At 36.0% G+C, this 19,160-nt stretch overlaps 1 protein-coding gene across 1 annotated transcript in view; it reads right to left on the bottom strand.

The window, feature by feature from the left end:
• LOC128664183 (WW domain-containing oxidoreductase-like) overlaps window positions 1-18,767 on the bottom strand; it is a 656,721-nt gene extending 637,954 nt beyond the window's left edge. The window contains exons 1-5 of the mRNA XM_053718949.1: window positions 18,571-18,767; window positions 17,322-17,438; window positions 13,918-13,982; window positions 8,933-8,990; window positions 8,496-8,674 (exon numbers count right to left, since the gene is read on the bottom strand). Coding sequence (XP_053574924.1) covers window positions 8,496-8,674; window positions 8,933-8,990; window positions 13,918-13,982; window positions 17,322-17,428 — 409 coding nt within the window. The 5' untranslated portion in view covers window positions 17,429-17,438; window positions 18,571-18,767. The remainder of the gene's footprint in view (window positions 1-8,495; window positions 8,675-8,932; window positions 8,991-13,917; window positions 13,983-17,321; window positions 17,439-18,570) is intronic.
• Window positions 18,768-19,160: the final 393 nt, after the last annotated feature.

Raw genomic sequence — 19,160 nt, 5'->3', positions numbered from 1 at the left:
AAGATGCCTGTACAGAGATATATTGGGAGCAGGAACTTAGGTTGCTTCCCTTGCTTAGGCTGTTCAAACTGTAACAACATGATTAAGGGTTCCTGCTTTAGTCATTCAGGTACGGGTAAAAATTTTAAAATTAGGGGGCACTTTACTTGTAACACAGATTTTGCTGTGTACTACATTAAATGTCCTTGTGGGTTGGGGTATGTGGGTGAGACCACCCGCACTGTCCATGAAAGAATAACCCAACACAAGAGTAATATAAGAACAAAAAAAATGGATGCCCCAGTGGCCAACCATTTTTTATCTGCTGGCCATAATCTTACCCAATTAAGGTTTCAGGTATTAGAGCAGGAGGGCCATCTCAGGCGTGGTGGTAATAGAACTAAGAGGCTAAAAATTAGGGAAGCTTATTGGATCAATAGATTGGATACTATGTAAACAAAGGGTATGAACAGGGAGCTTGATTGGTCTCTGTGCTTATAATATGCCTTTGTTATCGAATATAATAATATTTTAATGTATTGAAAGTTTTTTAAATGTTTTTTATGTTCTGATTTATTAGGAGCAATATGTGTTTAACCTGACTTTTTATGATCTGTAAAGTAATTCTACAATATGACCACTAGAGGGCTACTACATTCAGTGTGATGTATGCATTAGATGTAGTGGGTGTGGTTTACAGGTGTATTTAAGCTGCATGATCCTCAGGTGTAACTATGCATGATTAAGGACTAAGTCCGAAACGTTGCTGCTTATTGGTCTGGCTTTTACAGTGTTCAAACTGGACGAATAAATCTGTTGAAACTACTGGATGGTGCTGCTTCTTTTTTGCTTTTCTATATTGTGGGATATGGTGCAGTATCCTTGAAGCTTGCACACTTCATTACTTTCAGGTGCTGGATATTTGGTTTGTTTTATTAGAAAATTAACCAGAGATCTGATCTCTAAACACTTGTAATGACTGGTTATTTATTGCGAGCCTGCAAATAGGAATATAAAATAAGAGGCTTTTAAAACAATTAAATGCTTTTTAAAAACATATTTTGTATGCATATCTTTGGCAGTATTGTGTTTAGATGCTGGTTAATGTGGCATTAAACTCCAGTCCACTAGAAGGAGGCAAAAATACCCAACATAACAGAGCTAGTAATCCCTCCCACTTTCCCGAAATTCCTTAGTCATATGTATTGCCAAGAGAAAGGACAAATTATAAAAGCAGATAAAGCAAAGTTAAGAGCAAATCAACACTGGAGTAAACTGTAAAAAAAAACCATCAGGACAGGTCTCATGGATTTTCACTATTATGAAAGAAATGTGTTTATGAAGTAAGCATAAATTTAGTTTTCTTTCATAAGATAGTGAGAGCCCATGAGCCACCACATGTGGAATCCTATATCCAAGCTGTGAAGTCTACTAGAACACCATTATTAGGGCAAAATAAAGTTAAGGCAGGTATTGCACAGTGGCCTGCAGAAGAGACAAATGTGTCAAAATGGAAGAACTTAGCAAAAGTATGTAAAGAGGACCAAGTGGCTGCCTTACAAATGTGTTCAATAAAAGCTTTGTTCCTGCTCTAATAGAGTGAGCAGTAATTTGCTCTGGCGGAGAATTCCATACCACCATGTAATCTTTGTGAATTAAAGCCTTAAACCAAGCAGCTGAAGCAATTGCTGTAGTTTTCTGTCCCTTGCAAAGACCAGAAAAATGAATAAACAAAGAAGGAGAATCTCTAAATTCTTTAGTAGCTTGGTAATAAAATTTTAAGGCTCTGGCAACATCTAAGTTGTGAATAAGTCTCTCTTTAACATTTTTAGTAGCTGGAAAGAGAAATGTAACCACAATTTCCTGAATAATGTTATCCGAAGACACCACTTTAGGAAGAATAGTTGGTTCTTAAAACCACTTTGTCCAAATGAAAAATCAGGAGAGGGGAATAACAGAATAAAACTGAAAAATCTTCTGACAGAGGAAAAGGCCAAGATAAAAAGAACCTTTCAAGATAACAGCTAAATATCAAGACCATGCATAAGCTCAAAAGGTTGATCCAGAAGAACCACCATGTTAGGCACTGGAACAACAGAAAATCCAGTTCCTCGCACACAATGGCCAATCTGGGTAAGAATCAGGATGCTCGAAGTAAATGCCAAAAGTGAGGCTTTTATTGAGTGCTCAGATAAAAATAAAATCAAGACATCAAGGAGGTCAAACGCATTTCGTATGATCGTATTTTTTTAATGACCCATATGTTGCATAGTTACACACACCCTATTTAAAGGGGTAGACACGCCTATGTCCTTTAGTATACAATGCACACATGTTAACACAGAATTGTTCAAAATCAGTAGTGATACTTATACTAATCTATACAAATCCACCTAAACCTAGTGATATATACATATAAATATTATTACAACAATGTTTTCAAATATCTACATTTGTTCTTTACATATATTATTCACAAAATGTATATACAAATGTTGTGTACAAATAACTTCTCACTATATATTGGACTCAAAGGTTGCTGTGCGCAAACAGTTAATACATCTCCTCATATAAATTGTGAATTACATTTTTGCATATGTTAATAACATTAAGATAGTAATAATAATCCACATACATAGAGCTTTTCATCCTCTCTGTATAAAACCTTATATATACCTTTTTTTTCATTCTGCATACAACTTTACAACCAAATCTGAATTCAGGTCATACAGTACTCTGGTACCCAGAGGAAATATCCAGTATACTTCCTTTTGGCCCAATCATTTTAATCTATTTCCAACCCTATCATGTCTAGTTACATGTTGTGTGCCCTGAAATTGAAGCAAAGTGCCATCTCCATTATGGTGGTTATGAAAATGTAAGGCAACAAGTCATTAAAGCCATACCCAAAAGGCCATACATGAGAACAAATTGCACCACAGAAGAGGCATATGAATCTCAGGCTAATAAGACTACAGAAAGGTTTTTAGAAAAAGGTTACACACTACAACACTTAAAAGCAGCAAAGAGACAGGTGGATGAAATAGAGAGAAGGGATCTACTGAGGTCTAAATCATGTGTAAAAAATGACTTTCAGAAAAAGCCAGTCTTTATAAGAGCATACAACAAAGAACATAATCTTATATGTGATATTGTCAGAAAAGCAATACCTATTTTGAAAGTGGATAAAACCCTTGGCAAGCTTATGGAAAATAGATGTCAATTTGCAACCAGAAAATCTAGGACATTGTCCAATATGCTTTCTCCATCAATGTTGCCCAGGAAGGAAACCACTAATTGGTTAACACTTAAAAAGGGCTTATTAACCTTCCTATCTCCACTGCTATCCCCTTAAACCCCATAACATGTAAGCCTATGAGCCCAGCTGTTTATAGTCCACCTTCATAAGAGCCGACTACAACAGTGTAACTCTCGGCAGGACCCTCTACCCATTTGATCCCTGTAATTGTTTTTATATACCACCTATGTTCATAGCGCTGCAGAACCTGTTGGCACTCTACAAATACCTGATAATAATAATAAAAAATAATTATTTTAAATGTGGAAGGAAACGGTGCAAATCATGTACACACCATATTTTGGGCAATACTTTCACATCGACTGATGAAAAAAAGACTTTCATAATTTCACTACATTAAAGGGACAGTCTAGTGAGTAGACTGTCCCTTTAATGTAATGAAATTCTGAAAATCTTTTTTTCATCAGACGAAGTGAAAGAATGTTGTTCTCCAAAGGAATAGTAGTCAGCATAGCCAGTGAAGATTGTTCTATCCACTTTTACAACAGTTTCCCATACCTCCAATTTTTTAGCTGAAAAGGTGAGTATATTCTTGAATTTGGGTTTGTTCAATTCCTTGGTGATTAGGTCAGAAACAGAATCAGGTACTGGTAAGGTTAACAGCTTCATAGAAGGTGCCTTAAAGAAGTTATCAATCTTAGGATGATGAATTTAGTCCAAAATAAACTTTCATGATTCAGAAAGGGCAAGTCATTTTAAACAACTTTCCAATTTACTTTTATCAACAATTTTGCTTTGTTCTCTTATGCTAATTTCTTAGACCTTGAAGGCCGCCTCTAAGCTGAATTCATTTTGACAGTTTTTCACCATTAGAGGGTGTTAGTTCATATGAGTCATATAGATAACACTGTGCTCAGGCACGTGGAGTTACCTAGGAGTAAGGACTGATTGGCTAAAATGCAAGTCTGTCAAAAGAACTAAAATAAGGGGGCAGTCTGTAGAGGCTTAGATACAAGATAATCACAGAGGTAAAAAGTATATTATTATAACTGTGTTGGTTATGCAAAACTAGGGAATGGGTAATAAAGGGATTATCTATCTTTTAAAACAATAAACATTCTGGTGTAGACTGTCCCTTTAATTGCAACACAAGTTATGTGGTATATTTTCTTACATGCAAATCATACAATATTAAGAATGTAGGTCAGACAACAAGACCTTTAAAAAATAGATTCTTAGAACATTTGTGGTCAATAGAGGATCCAGAATCAGATAACGCTGAGGCTGTAACACCAGTTCAGTGTGAGTAAGCAGTAAGAAAGTGGGACGTGCGTTGGGGCAGCAGAGTGGATTTCGGAGCGCTTACCTTGTTTTTCTGTTTGCATGTTAGGCACTGCCTTGTTTTATCTTTTATAGTAGATATAAATTGGCCCTCCTATACTTAAACGAAGTGTAGTGCGAGTTGTCTCCATTTTGAAAGTCTTAACTGTCAGACATTTGTTTTGGGATTTAAGATCCAAAATGGGCCTGAAAGTACCTTCTTTCTTTGAAACAGTGAAAAAGTTGTTTCTTTTCTAATTACTAGATCTTTTACATATGTCAGGAAGGCTCTGGGCTTTAAAGGATCTTTGGCAATATGAGACAGGAGTAACCCTGGGAGATGATATTCAGTACCCAAGGATCCTGAACCGATTTCTCTGAAGTCTCCTGAAAAAAAGTTCAATCTGCCCCCCACCATTACTTTGTTTGGTTTGGGAGACGCAGCTTCATGCACATTTGGAGGAGGGGTGGGCTTTTTGGCCTGTTTGGACCAAGTGGAACCAGACTTCAATGAGGACTTGGATGTGTCTGAATTTTAAGACACTGAGGAGGATCATTGTGTCTTAGATTGACTAATAAAGCAATCACTTCCTGGTGACTTAACCCTGCCCTTTACTTTTTTTGCCCTGTGTCATGAAAGCTCCTATTGCAAAGTACATGCTACAATTGGAGCCACAAGTCCAGGTCCAAACAAAATCTTTCCCTGGATACCATGTCAGCAGACTTGAGCCATATACCTCTAATAGCCAGAACAGTCATTGCAGCACTTTTCACATTAATGTGAATATTATTAACAGCTGATTCACAAATGAAACTGTTTTCAGTCTTGAACAAACTTAAGTTATTATGAATTTCTTTAAGGGAACCATCTTGTGAAAGAAGGTGAGAAATGTTGTCACACCAGACTAAAGTAGCTGCAACAATGTAGGCTACACTGACAGCTGTACGAAACATATAGCCTGCCAGCTGGAAGGATCACCTGTGAAAACTTTCAAGCTTTCTGTCCATGAAGTGCTGTTCTCCAAAGGAATAGTAGTCAGCATAGCCAGTGGAGATTGTTTCATCCACTTTTACAACAGTTTCCCATACCTCCAATTTTTAAGCTGAAAAAGTGAGCATATTCTTGATTTTGGGTTTGTTCAATTCCTTGGTGATTAGGTCAGAAACAGAATCAGGTAATGGTAAGGTTAACAGCTTCATAGAAGGTGCCTTAAAGAATTTATCAGTCTTTTTGACAGACTGTTTGTCTGTAGTAGGATGATCTTCAACCACCAAGGCTGCTCAAACTTCCTGTAAGAGAGCATGTATATGCTCTAACCTGAATTGAAGGACACTGTTTGTCCTACCTCATTAACAGGGGGTCTCGGGTTTCTGAATAATTGTCCTCAGAAGGGAAGATATCTGATTCCACTGTACTCCTAATTTGTGTATGGTACCTAGATGGGTCACTCCTGAGGGATGTCCCTGATGAGACTTAAGTCTGTGAAGGATTCCCTTCTGCCCCTTAAAAGTGTCTGGGTTTAACTGGTGTAGGTTTAAAACCCATCAGTTCTGAAATTGCAGAGTAGATATATCTCCTTAAATTAGGAAGCAGGTCAGAAAAGCTGTTCTGGGGATAACTCTGGTTGGATGAAAATCCTTGAGCACTGCTTTAAATGCAATGTTGCATTACTATTTCTAGAATGAGATACAGAATCAGAACATAAGTGGCATAACTGAATGGGAGGGTGACAAAACAATAACAAAAAAATGTTGTTAAGTGGTTAAATTATCCGTGGATAATGATGTCCAGAGACAAGAGCTGTACCAGTTTGCTCCATAGTAGTATATAAGTAAGGATAGGCAAGAATCTATAGGGAGACAGCAGCACAGAAATAGAGTAAAAGAGGTGCAAAAAGGATAAATCCCACAGGGGAAAAAATAATAATTGGCACAATGTAAAACTGAAATATCCTAGAAGGGATTCAGAAAAATCAGACACTGTCTCTTTAAATGGAAAAATATGTATTGTAAATTCTAAAAAAACATACATGAAGAGATTAAAGGGTTTAAATTACATAAATTTAGCCAAGCCCCGCAAATAATGGGTGCTCATCGCTCAGGAAGAATTCTGCGTGTCAGCAAGATGGCCACTGGTCAGTGAGGAGAAGGAAAGTGAAGGCGTACTATTTTAGCGCCAATACTTTAGCCCCTGAGGTTCCAAATGCAGAAGTAGCTTATTGAGTAACATTTAACTTTCAACAGAGCAAAATGTCTACTGGTCGTCTGAGAGCCAGCTGCTGAGGAGGACCAGAGCTCCAGACTCCAGACTGCACATAAATATAAAGAGACAGTACCTTCAAATTTTGAGTGCTTAGGGCAGCACAAAACCTAAATACGCCACTGGCTCCATCACTTTTAAGTGATTCAGTATTTGGGTAACATCTCCCTTTAAATATCCAAACTGCCTCTTTGTGTCTGTTTGATAAAGTTTCATGCTTTGAGGGCTGAAATGTGTTGCTCTTTTTATTGGACACTGTATAAATAAGCTGTTATTGTTGGGCTTACACAAACCAATTATATATGGTGCATACAAATGCACTGAGGACATACTTGGAAACCTTAAGATACTAGAGGAGCCCTGTTGCACAAATCCGCATAGTGCATCTGCGGAAAAACCACAGTCAGATCATAAGGGAAGATAAAAGTATGCACACTTCTACCTTACTAACAAATACTGACACATTTAAAAACAGGTCAAATATGTCAGTAACCCATAAACATCAAGACATTAATGTATTTTAGATATACTTTCCCCTAAAAACATTCCTAAAAAGCATTTTTTAAACCACCTATACTAATCAGTAGGTTCAGATTCTGCTAGTGGTTTTGTTTACCATTACTAAAGAATATGGTATAAATTCAATGTTTTTCTCACAAACTGCAGTAACTTTCAAGTGATGATGTGACCAGAGCAATTCTACTTCAGCATTAAAGGGACAGTTTACACCAAAATATTTACTGTTTAAAAATATAGATAACACCTTTACTACACATTCCCTACCTTTGAACAACTTTATAACCTTTAAACCTCAAATACATTTTTTGCCTATTTCTAAGCTTGTGCATGCCGCCTCTTATATTATGCATTTTTATAGCTTTTCACAGGCAGACAGGGCTAGTTCATGTGTGTTATATAGATAACATTGTGCTCACTCCAGTAGAGTTATACACAAATCAGCACTAATTGTCTAAAATACAAGTCTGTAAATAACCTTGAAATAAAAGTGGGCAGTCTGCTGAGGCTTAGATATTTAGATAAAGTATATTAATATAACAGTGTTGGTTGTGAAACATTTGTGGAATCAGCAAAAAAAAAGGATTATCTATCTTTTTAAACAATAAACATTTTGGAGAAGACTGTCCCTTTAACTGTCCCAGCACAATGGATGCAACAGCTGAATGGAAGCAGCTTTGAGACGACAGCTCCATATACATAATTAAAATAAAAAAGCTAAATGATCTTACATTTTATGTTCACTAGTAACACGAAAAAATCACCTTACAAGACATCAACTGAAAAGTAATACAGAAATAAATGGTATCAGAAATATAAACAAATAAACAAAATAATACACACTCTACTGTAGAGGCATTTAAAGGGACATTAAACACACCCCTTTTACAGTAATTTAATTCTGAAAATTGTGCGTTTGCAATTTCTATTAAAATATGGAAGGGCAGACTTAATACTGCTATATTCCACACAGTCATTGGTTGCACACTCTAGTGACCCATTTATAACTGTCCCTAATTGGCCAAAGCAGTAAACTAGGTCACCACATTGCGGCACCCACTGAACTTTACATTATTTTATCTAGCATTTATCTAGTGTTTAATGTCCCTTTAAGTTCTTCAATATGCATATATTTCAATAAAACACCTTTCTTATGCTTACCAATTCCTGTGTTGGCACCCGTGACTATAATCACCTTCCCAGAGAGGTCACACCCTTGTAATATTTCCATAGCTGTGCTATTCCCATCATACTTTTGTCTGGTATTTATCTTTGCAGGGTAATCTTCCACCGTGAATGCCAGTCTTGGATCAAGGTATGTAGTTCTTTTATTCAAGTGGCTGTATAAAATATAATTAGGTTGTAGATCACTGTCATTTTAAAATTGTAATCATTTTCTACTTGTATCAGAAATTGCTTCTAAAATAGAAATATATGGTGCAACTAGCACACATGTTTAGCATATGCAGTCTGTAAATGATGTTAAAAAATACCTATAAAGTTATTTTACTGTATTATTGGAGGGAAAAGCACATGATTGGGTGACATAATATCAAGGTGCTTACAATATAAATGTACCAGCTGTAACCAAAACTCACTCAACATAGTAGATTTGCCCGTTCTCATCTGTTTCTTGCTCCCAGCCATATGGTAGATCTATAGAAATTTAAAAAAAAACACATTATTTGTAAGAGAACAATTATAATCCAACTATTAAAAGCAAACAAAATGGGGACATGAATGGTAAGTTTTGGGAAAATATGTTCAATAAACATTCAGTGAAAGTTAAACTGGGCAGCTACACTGTCCGAAAAAATGTGCAAAAATGGTACCTTTAGGGGTACAACAGCTTGTCACTGGGGCAGTACCCTCAAAGGTACACCCGTTGTACCTTTTAACATGGGAACATATTGGTACCCTTGCAGATTGTACCTTTCAAAGGCATATATTTACCTGTGGTGACTAGATTGGACCTCAATGCTATGGTACCATAATGTACCCTTAATAAAGTGGTGCAAATTTGGCCTTTTAAGGGGACTGCCACAGTGACAAGCCCTTTGTACCTCATGATGGCAAATTTGTACTTAACTCAACACAGCATATTAAAAGTGCTGTTCCATCAACTTAACTATATTACATTCAAATATGCATTCACCTAATGTCTACTTGTTCAGACAGTATTATAACAACCACACTGCAGTTTGAATAGTGTAACTAAATAGCAGGTTGAGGTTCTAAGACTGCTACAGGAATTCCAGAAAGAATCAGGTTCCAAAAGGAGCTACTCAATGAACTTTCTATTTCACTCTGTACTAGACTCTAACAAAACCCCATTTAACTTAGGGTGACACACCACATAAAACATAAATATATAGAAAACATGTAGAAAACAACATAATAATAATAAAATATAACTCTAACGAAAGTAAGGGGGATTCAGGGGAGGGATAATCAATAAAACTCACAACCATACACTGAATTTTCACTCTATGCAAATGATATGCAAATGAGTCTATTTCCCCAGTACACATTTTGGTGATGAACCTTCTACCAATAGATGGAGCTGTGTTACACATCAAGGAACTTTCAACCAATAGATGGCGCTATGGCGTGTTACACAATGTCCATGTATGTGACTGGGAAACGGTTACAATTTTATTTATATTTATTTTAAAAACTGGTTCTTAAACAGCTCTTGTTTATTTTATTGAATTTAAAATGACATTTTTTCTTTGTAATTTAAGTTAATATATTTGCTTTATGTTTATGAGTTATCATCTTGACGCTCTAAATATAAGCATTAAAATGTTAAGTGCTTGTGTGCTATTTAGAACCAGCAACTGTTATTGGAGATATGGGTTGAAGTAACTCTTTTTTTGTTGCCTTGCCCACCTCTTGCATATAACCAGCAAACATTGAACATTAATTATTTTGCTGTACAACATGTATGTTGAATTCATTTTTGGTGACTGCCAGTTATGTGTTCATTGAATAATTGAGGTGCACAAATTATATGAACTTGCAGGGTTTAGCAGCCTTGAACCACCCATCCCCCTTAACCTTTTAGTCAAACAAGTGATTGTACCTTTTTTGGGGGATTAAATGGTACAAACATGGACTCTTTGACAGGGGGAAACATATTTGTACCTTATTTACCCCTAAATGGTACATATTAGCTCCTTAAGGGGTAATTATGATCTATTGAGGGTACAACCACAGCAGTTGTACCCTGAGTGTTCACAAATGGACCCCAATCGTACCCATTTTTTCTGACAGTGTACCCAGAGCTAGCAGCTGGAACTGACCCAACGTTTATGGTAAGCTATTTTTGTCGTTCTAGGTCTCCGTGTAATTACCTCCATCAATTGATTATGGACATTCTGATCAATGTATAAATCTGCAGTGAGTTTAAATACCTAGCTTTCTGCAAAGATAAATGTAAGTAAGTATGCAATGATTAGTGCAGGTTCTGATCACTGTATCAGGATTTGTGGAAAAATACCAAGCTTTCTGCAAAGATAATTGTAAGTACGTATGCAATGATCACTGCAGGTTCTCATCACTGTATCAGGATTTGTGGAAAAATTTGGTTTGAATAATTGGGCAGTTTAAAGCTAGATAATCTGCTAAAAGCAACAGCACACATTATGTACAGCAAAGTTTAAACATACTATAAACTATAAATGTTGACACCATATTTATTGGTGGTTTCACTGCTCCTTGTTGTAACAAAGTAAAAGTTGAAAATATTATTCCAGGTGATAAAGAAGATTATTTGACTTAAAGTTGTATTCTTCAAAAATATAGTGGTTACAAAGTTACATAAATAATGTCACTGATAACAATACTAATGTTACACAACGTTGTGGCTGGGAATGTCACTGAGCATGGTAAGTAACTAACATCACATTAGGGTTAAATCTAAGTGTTTCAGTCCCCACTCAAGGGGTTAATATCACAGCCAATGCTATTTTGTAGATGTGGGAACTTTCCCCATGGTTTTCACATAGTGAAATTGGTGCCATTGAGACTATAGAGTGGCAACACTGATAATAGCCAGCCATATTGTAGCTGGAAGACAGTAGCCAGCCATATTTTATCCACAAAACAATAGCCAGCCAGATTTTATCCACAAAACATTAGCCAGCCAGATTTTATCAGCAAGACAGTAGCCAGCCATATTTTATCTGCAAGACAGTAGCCAGCCATATTTTATCTGCAAGACAGTAGCCAGCCATATATTGTCCGCAAGACAGTAGCCATCCATATTTTATCTGCAAGACAGTAGCCAGCCATATTTCATTCACAAGACAGTAGCCAGCCATATTTTATCCGCAAGACAGTAGCTAGCAATATTTTATCAGCAAGACAGTAGCCAGCCATATTTTATTCACAAGACAGTAGCCAGCCATATTTTATTTACAAGACAGTAGCCAGCCATATTTTATTCACAAGACAGTAGCCAGAAATATTTTATTCACAAGACAGTAGCCAGTCATATTTTATTCAAAAGACAGTAGCCAGCCATATTTTATTCACAAGACAGTAGCCCGCCATATTTTATCAGTAAGACAGTAGTCAGCCATATTTTATCTGCAAGACAGTAGCCGGCCATATTTTTTTTCACAAAACAGTAGCCAGCCATATTTTATCAGCAAGACAGTAGCCAGCTATATTTTATTGGCAAGACAGTAGCCAGTCATATTTTATCAGCAAGACAGTAGCCAGCCAAATTTTATTCACAAGACAGTAGCCAGCCAAATTTTATTCACAAGACAGTAGCCAGCCAAATTTTATTCACAAGACAGTAGCCGGCCATATTTTATTCACAAGACAGAAGCCAGCCATATTTTATCTGCAAGTCAGTAGTCAGCCATATTTTATCAGCAAGACAGTAGCCAGACAAATTTTATCAACAAGACAGTAGCCTGCTATATTTTATCGGCAAGACAGTAGCCAGCCATATTTTATCAGCAAGACAGTAGCCAGCTATATTTTATCGGCAAGACAGTAGCCAGCCATATTTGATCCACATGACAGTAGCCAGACATATTTTATTCACAAGACAGTAGCCAGACATATTGTATCAGCAAGACAGTAGCCAGCCATATATTATTCACATGACAGTAGCCAGCCATATTTTATCAGCAAGACAGCAGCCAGCCATATTTTATCAGCAAGACAGCAGCCAGCCATATTTTATCCGCTGAATAGTAGCCAGCTATAATTTATTCACAAGACAGTAACCAGACATATTTTATGAGCAAGAGAGTAGCCAGTCATATTTTATCCGCAAGACAGTAGCCAGTCATATTTTATCTGTTAGACAGTAGCCAGCTATATTTTATTCACATGACAGTAGCCAGACAAATTTTACCTGCAAGACAGTAGCCAGCCATATTTTATCAGCAAGACAGTAGCCAGCCATATTTTATCAGCAAGACAGTAGCCAGCCATATTTTATCTGCAAGACAGTAGCCAGACATATTTTATCTGCAAGACAGTAGCCGGCTATATTTTATCCGCAAGACAGTAGGCAGCCATATTTTATTCACATGACAGTAGCCAGCCATATTTTATCTGTTAGACAGTAGCCAGCTATATTTTATTCACATGACAGTAGCCAGACAAATTTTATTAGCAAGACAGGAGCCAGCCATATTTTATCTGCAGGACAGTAGCCAGCTATATTTTATCCGCAAGACAGTAGCCAGCCATATTTTATCCGCAAGACAGTAGCCAGTCATATTTTATCTGCAAGACAGTAACCAGCCATATTTTATCCGCAAGACAGTAGCCAGTCATATTTTATCTGCAAGACAGTAGCCAGTCATATTTTATCTGCAAGACAGTAGCCAGCCATATTTTATCTGCAAGACAGTAGCCAGCTATATTTTATCCGCAGGACAGTAGCCAGTCATATTTTCTCAGCAAGACAGTAGCCAGCCATATTTTATCAGCAAGACAGTAGCCACTAGCCAGACATATTTTATCCACAAGACAGTAGTCAGCCAAATTTTATCAGCAAGACAGTAGTCAGCCAAATTGTATCCGCAAAACAGTAGTCAGCCAAATTGTATTCGCAGGACAGTAGCCAGCTATATTTTATCCACAAGCGAGTAGCCTGTCATATTTTATCTGTAAGACAGTAGCCAGTCATATTTTATTTGCCAGACAATAGCCAGCCATATTTTATCCGCAAGACAGGAGTCAGAAATATTTTATCTGCAACAGTTTAGGATTACATTTTCTGGAAGCAATAAGCGTGTTTCACCCCACAATAATTTTTAATGAGATACAAAAAAACATTTTAAAGCCAAAAAAAATAATTTGGTATGTATCCATACTATGGCTGTTACTTTTTTTATAAATGATCATTTTAAGATATATGTATTAGTTTGAGTTTAGTTAATTTTCATTCTGTACTATAGATTTGGAACCATGTTTTCTGTTTTTAAACTAGTAGCTTGAAATTACAGTCTGAATCACATGCTGGGAAAAATGTTCTATAAATTCTACAAAAAATGTAGAGCAAAACTCAACTCCACTGATACAGAACAGCACAATTATACTGATTACCAACCTCCTGCTACTCGTCTTCTCTTTCCGGTTTTTGGATGCTCCCACTGAGTTTTTTCATCTAAGTGGCTGTAAAAATATATAAAATATTCACAAATGTAGTTTGTCTCAAACATGTTTACAGTATAGGCATGAAACTAGGAACATTTATAGCGCATAAAGAAAGCCTAAAAAAAGAATATGATAAAAAAACTAACAGATGTTACCAGCTGGTCATGTTTTTGCCGTACATTTGTTAAATATTTTCTCACTGTTCACAATTATCTTGAAGATATTACAATATAAATATATATACAAGAAACAGAAATGTCCTTTCTACATGTAAACAAGCTGTAATGCAGCATCCCTCTCGAATGATACATAATAAGTACTGTGAACTCCTGTTGCCCCAGGACAGTGAACTGCTGTTTGTGGGAGAATGCAAGGGGAGTTTGGTGAGGTGGATTTGAGCGATTTAATACAAACTTAATGTGCTCCTGTATGCATTTGAAACAATCTTGTAACAAAAGCACCAACTTCACAAGTCAGGAGGAGAACATATTGCAGGCTATAACCCTATGTCATCTATCCACTGCAGCTCTCTTACAGAATGAAGGAAGCTTGTAGGGGAGGTAAGTATTAAAGGGACAGTATCAAACTTACAAATAAAATTGAAAGTTTGATGATTTGGATAAAACAACTTTCTAATCTTTCCATTTTATATATATATATATATATATATATATATATATATATATATAATCCCCCCCCCCCCCAACATTCACTTATTAATATGTGGCACAATCAATTTCATGAGTCTAGTAGGAGCATCAAATTTCCAAGATAACTTAAGGTTCAATCTTATTTGGTCATCCCAAGAGCAACTCTGACAGAAATATAAGTTTATGATTGTATAGATTCCCTAAGCATGCAAGAGACATATCAGATGAGATAAACTCACTAATGTTGCATCTAAACTGCCTTGTTGAATCTTTTAAGAATTAACTTAAAAAAGATGCAAGTTGTTTTGTATTGAAAGTTATGAATTCAGCTGAATTTTGCATCTTACCACTTTAATTAAATTAACGTAAAGGATGGTATACCTCATAATACTATGTGATTGGTAGGTTCAGGGAAGAGTATGGGAAATCTGGAGCAGAGTTATGCAGTCCCTGGGTAGACATGGACCTAGTTACATGACTAATAGGGGAGGGAGAGCACCTGTGACAATCATACAAAATGTCAGATGGTCATCTAACAACTTTAAATTACGAGATTTCAACAGTTTTGCTTCAATGCTCTCCACAACAGTACTACACTAGCATGAGGGAATCTGTGTTTAAAATGGATAAACGGAAGCAAATATTTGAAGTATTGTGAAGTTCACTTGCATATCCTTACCCAGAATCCTCTGCTCCAGTGATTTCTGGTTTCTTATGGGGTGATGTGCAAAGATGTGCTATACAATGATCTATTATGTTTCAAATTAACTTAAATTTTTAGTTACAAACACCTTGATAGAGCTAAACCTCTGTTCATCATGACATACAGCTCCCAATTCAGAGAAATATGTGACATAGTTAACAGACATTTGCCTATACTTACAGCCGAGGACAGCCTTAAAGATTTTGTTTCACTAGGCTGCAAATTTTTTGCTAAAAGAGGCTGTACTCTGGGGAATGTGTTATCACCGAGCATGCTTAGGCCATCGAGATCAAACATGAGTAGTTGGTTGAGCATTAAGGGACACTATAAGTGCCATTTCAGGAATTGCATTGCCTGTGGTTTCTCAGAAGTAGCAAGGATTTTTCAGTCTAGGTCCACTTAGCGGGTCTATGACTTATCAAGCTGTACCAATTGTCGAACCACTTATGTGGTCTACCTGGTGGAATGCACTCAGTGTGAAAAGCAGTATATTGGGTGCACCACCAGGGAGGCACGTAGTCGAATAAGAAAAAATCTCAAGAATGTTGTGAATGGCATAGAGTGTTCAGATTTAGTCAGACATTTTATCCATGTCCATAAACAGAATGTGGAAAGTTTTAAGATGCCGGTTATTGAGCAAGTCCGTACTCCTATGAGAGGGGGCGTTAAGACTCCTACATAAAGAAGCCTTCTGGATTTTCCAGTTCAAAACCAGAAATAAATTAAGATGCTAGGTGTGTGTAGGAAAAAAAACCTAATGCATTAATAACTTGTTTGCTGCAGCTGTTTTTAAAAGCTAAACACCACCCACTGCTTGCTTTATTTGGAGGATCCAATCTGGACTTGTTACTGTGGTAGACACAGCAAGCGACTGTCATTTTAATAGTAAAAGGTCATTTTTTATCTGTTCATCTCTGTTGAGGAAATTACAGAAATATATATGGCAAGGTTATGCTTGTGAAGCCTGCCACGTGTAATTCCCAATCCTCACTATTGGTGATTTAAATTACATGAAAGTAGGTCAAAATAAAAATGATAGTATATTGCAAAGTTGTTTTATATACATAATGAAACATTTTATATTACAATCTTAATACGATTAATGTCCCTTCAACTTATAACTCATAGTTTAACTTTTTTTTTAGCAGTACTATTTTTTTGCCTTTATCTTCTAAAATACATGGTTTCACACCTGAGGCTCTGCACTACAATGATTGCAGAAAAAAAATAGTGCACTAAGCGTAATCATTGAATGCTCATCCTTGTCCCTCGCATGCATAATATGTGCCCATGACATTACATGCAAAAGCATATACGCAAGCATGGATTATTGCAGTATGCCCCAGGATTCACTGTTGTTAAAAGCAACACAGGGTGGGCATAAAAAGAAGACATATTTGAAATTAGGAGAAACAAAAAGCTAAAATAAAGCCAAAATGTTATTTTAAATAAAAGAAAACATGATATATGTCATTTTTGGTCTATTATATAAAATCTAGTTAGATGTTTAGGTCACCCCCATGGATACAAGAATATCATAAAATGTCTACTTTGTTTCAAGTCCTTCCAACACTGGAAAATAACTGTTTATAGAAAAATAGCTCATGTCAGTGCTAATGCTATCTATAACTGAACCCAACTTATATATGGGTTATAATGTTCTTGAGAAAAGAAAAAAAAACACACAACTAGAGGGACAATTAATTTGAAAAGCTCCAGAAATAAAATAAATACTCAGAAAAAGGACCATATTTTTATGAGGATACATGAACCATAGAGAAGTATTTTTAAATAAAGAATTTCATGCATGAAAAAGCCAGTATGTAAGCTTTAGTTAATTTACTGCATCTGCACATCAGTTAGCTCAAGGCAATGCAGAACAATGCATATAAGTATACATTAGAGGTAGGACAACTTATATTTACATTAATTCCTGTACTTTCAAGGTGTTGGGGCCCCATCTCCTACCCTGTCACTTTCCTTGCTTTAGGAAAACCCTCTTACTTTGCATAGTACACCCATCCATCCTTTGTGCTTCTCTCCTCCCATCCTGGTGGCAGCTCATCTTCGCTGTCCGTGTCATCCAGTCCTGCGTACTTCAGAGCAGCCATGGCACTGCGGCTGGCTGCAAATGTAACATTATTATTGATTAATAATGTAAATCAGCACAAAACATTTCCTCTATTAAGGTAATTCAACATTTACTATAATCCTGCCACAAGAGGTCTCTCAAGTTCCACATAAAAAATAATAAAAGTATCCTAGATGGTTAAAGTAAGAATGGGCAATTCAGAAGCAAAAACAGAACATGTTAAAAGGTTATCTGGTGATTTTTTTTGCTGCATTGAGATTGTAGGTATACTGTTTAAATAAATGCAACTCAATGACTTACAATGCACTGAATACAGTAAATGTCAGACATGGTTTAAATTGATTTTTAGCATCACATTGGTAGTATAACTGAAATGACAACAGACACTAGTAAATTAAATTAGTAAAATAATATTTCAGACAGAAATTATTAAAAAATGTAATATAAAAATACCATGTTGACAGAATAGAATTGTATTTCTCATATTTCATTGTACACCACATATTATTATTTTGAAGAAAATACACCCTTTGTTTGGTATTGCACTTTTATCCACACATACAACCATTGCATGTTTTTATACATAACATATTAATATTTTAATATTAAATATCAACAAGCTTCTGATAATGCTAGCAGTGAAAATATATATAAATAATAGACACACTGAATATTAATGTTTTTGTAAAAGCAAACAATTTAATATATATTTACCAAAACATATTATTTTTATTATGAAAACACAAAGCTTTTACTTACACACTTATTAATGTATTAAATAATGTAGCAACTTAATTATTATTCTTTTTAGAATGATAAAACTGCAGTTACATTTTGAATCTAAACACTTCTTTTCTATTATTCATACTGCTGAGACTGCAGCAAGTCGTGAAATTGTATCCCCAAATTAAACAGCATATGTGACAACATTAGGACCTGTTTACTTTTACTTCTGTTTACTAATTTACATGTATAGCAAATACAAATCTGCAAAACAGCAAAATAAATATCACAAAGGCAGAATAATTCTTAGAATGTAACAGGGCAAATTTATTAGATACATCAATTTAAATAATTATTGACAAACAATGTTTGATTATACCAGTGTGTGGCTGAAATTATAACTGAGTAGTAGTGATCACATGGGGATGGATAAGGCACTTGCCTTTAGATGCTGGTGAATGCTGCCTCAAGAGAGCGTGTTTATATTGTCACTGGGCTAGTTTGTATGCTCCTGTGGCAAGTGGTTCCCTGTGCATGTGCTACTGCTATATGGATGGACGGCACAACGAAGGTAAACAAAAGGATCAGAGCATTCAATGCAGCATCCTCATGTGCTGCCTCTGTTCACTTCCTGGTTCCTGTGCGTCACATAATAACTCCTTCTTCAAACTCAGCTCATAACTACATAGTTCCTGATGAGTTTATGCTTCTCAATACCAGCTACAAATGTATAGCGGCAGCACTTTCTGGTTATGCAAATACTCGTTATTAAATTATGGGTTTGTGTTACATATAGAGACAGTTGGATCATGCTGCCATTTTCTAAGTAATTTATATTAATCACGTTACAGCGAATATGTCGTTATATTATTAGCTATGAATCATGATACACTGGGCAGAAACCAATGACGTATCTTCAGTTTATACAATTATTAGGTAATTTATGCTGCTGAATAATTTAAGAATGCAGTGAGTGATAGATCAATAGAGGAATTGTTGAAGTTTTTAGAGTCTGGAGAAGCTGAGGA

This window comes from Bombina bombina, chromosome 1 (assembly GCF_027579735.1).
Source record: "Bombina bombina isolate aBomBom1 chromosome 1, aBomBom1.pri, whole genome shotgun sequence".
Lineage (NCBI taxonomy): Eukaryota > Metazoa > Chordata > Amphibia > Anura > Bombinatoridae > Bombina > Bombina bombina.
This window is presented reverse-complemented; position numbering and strand designations above follow the sequence as displayed.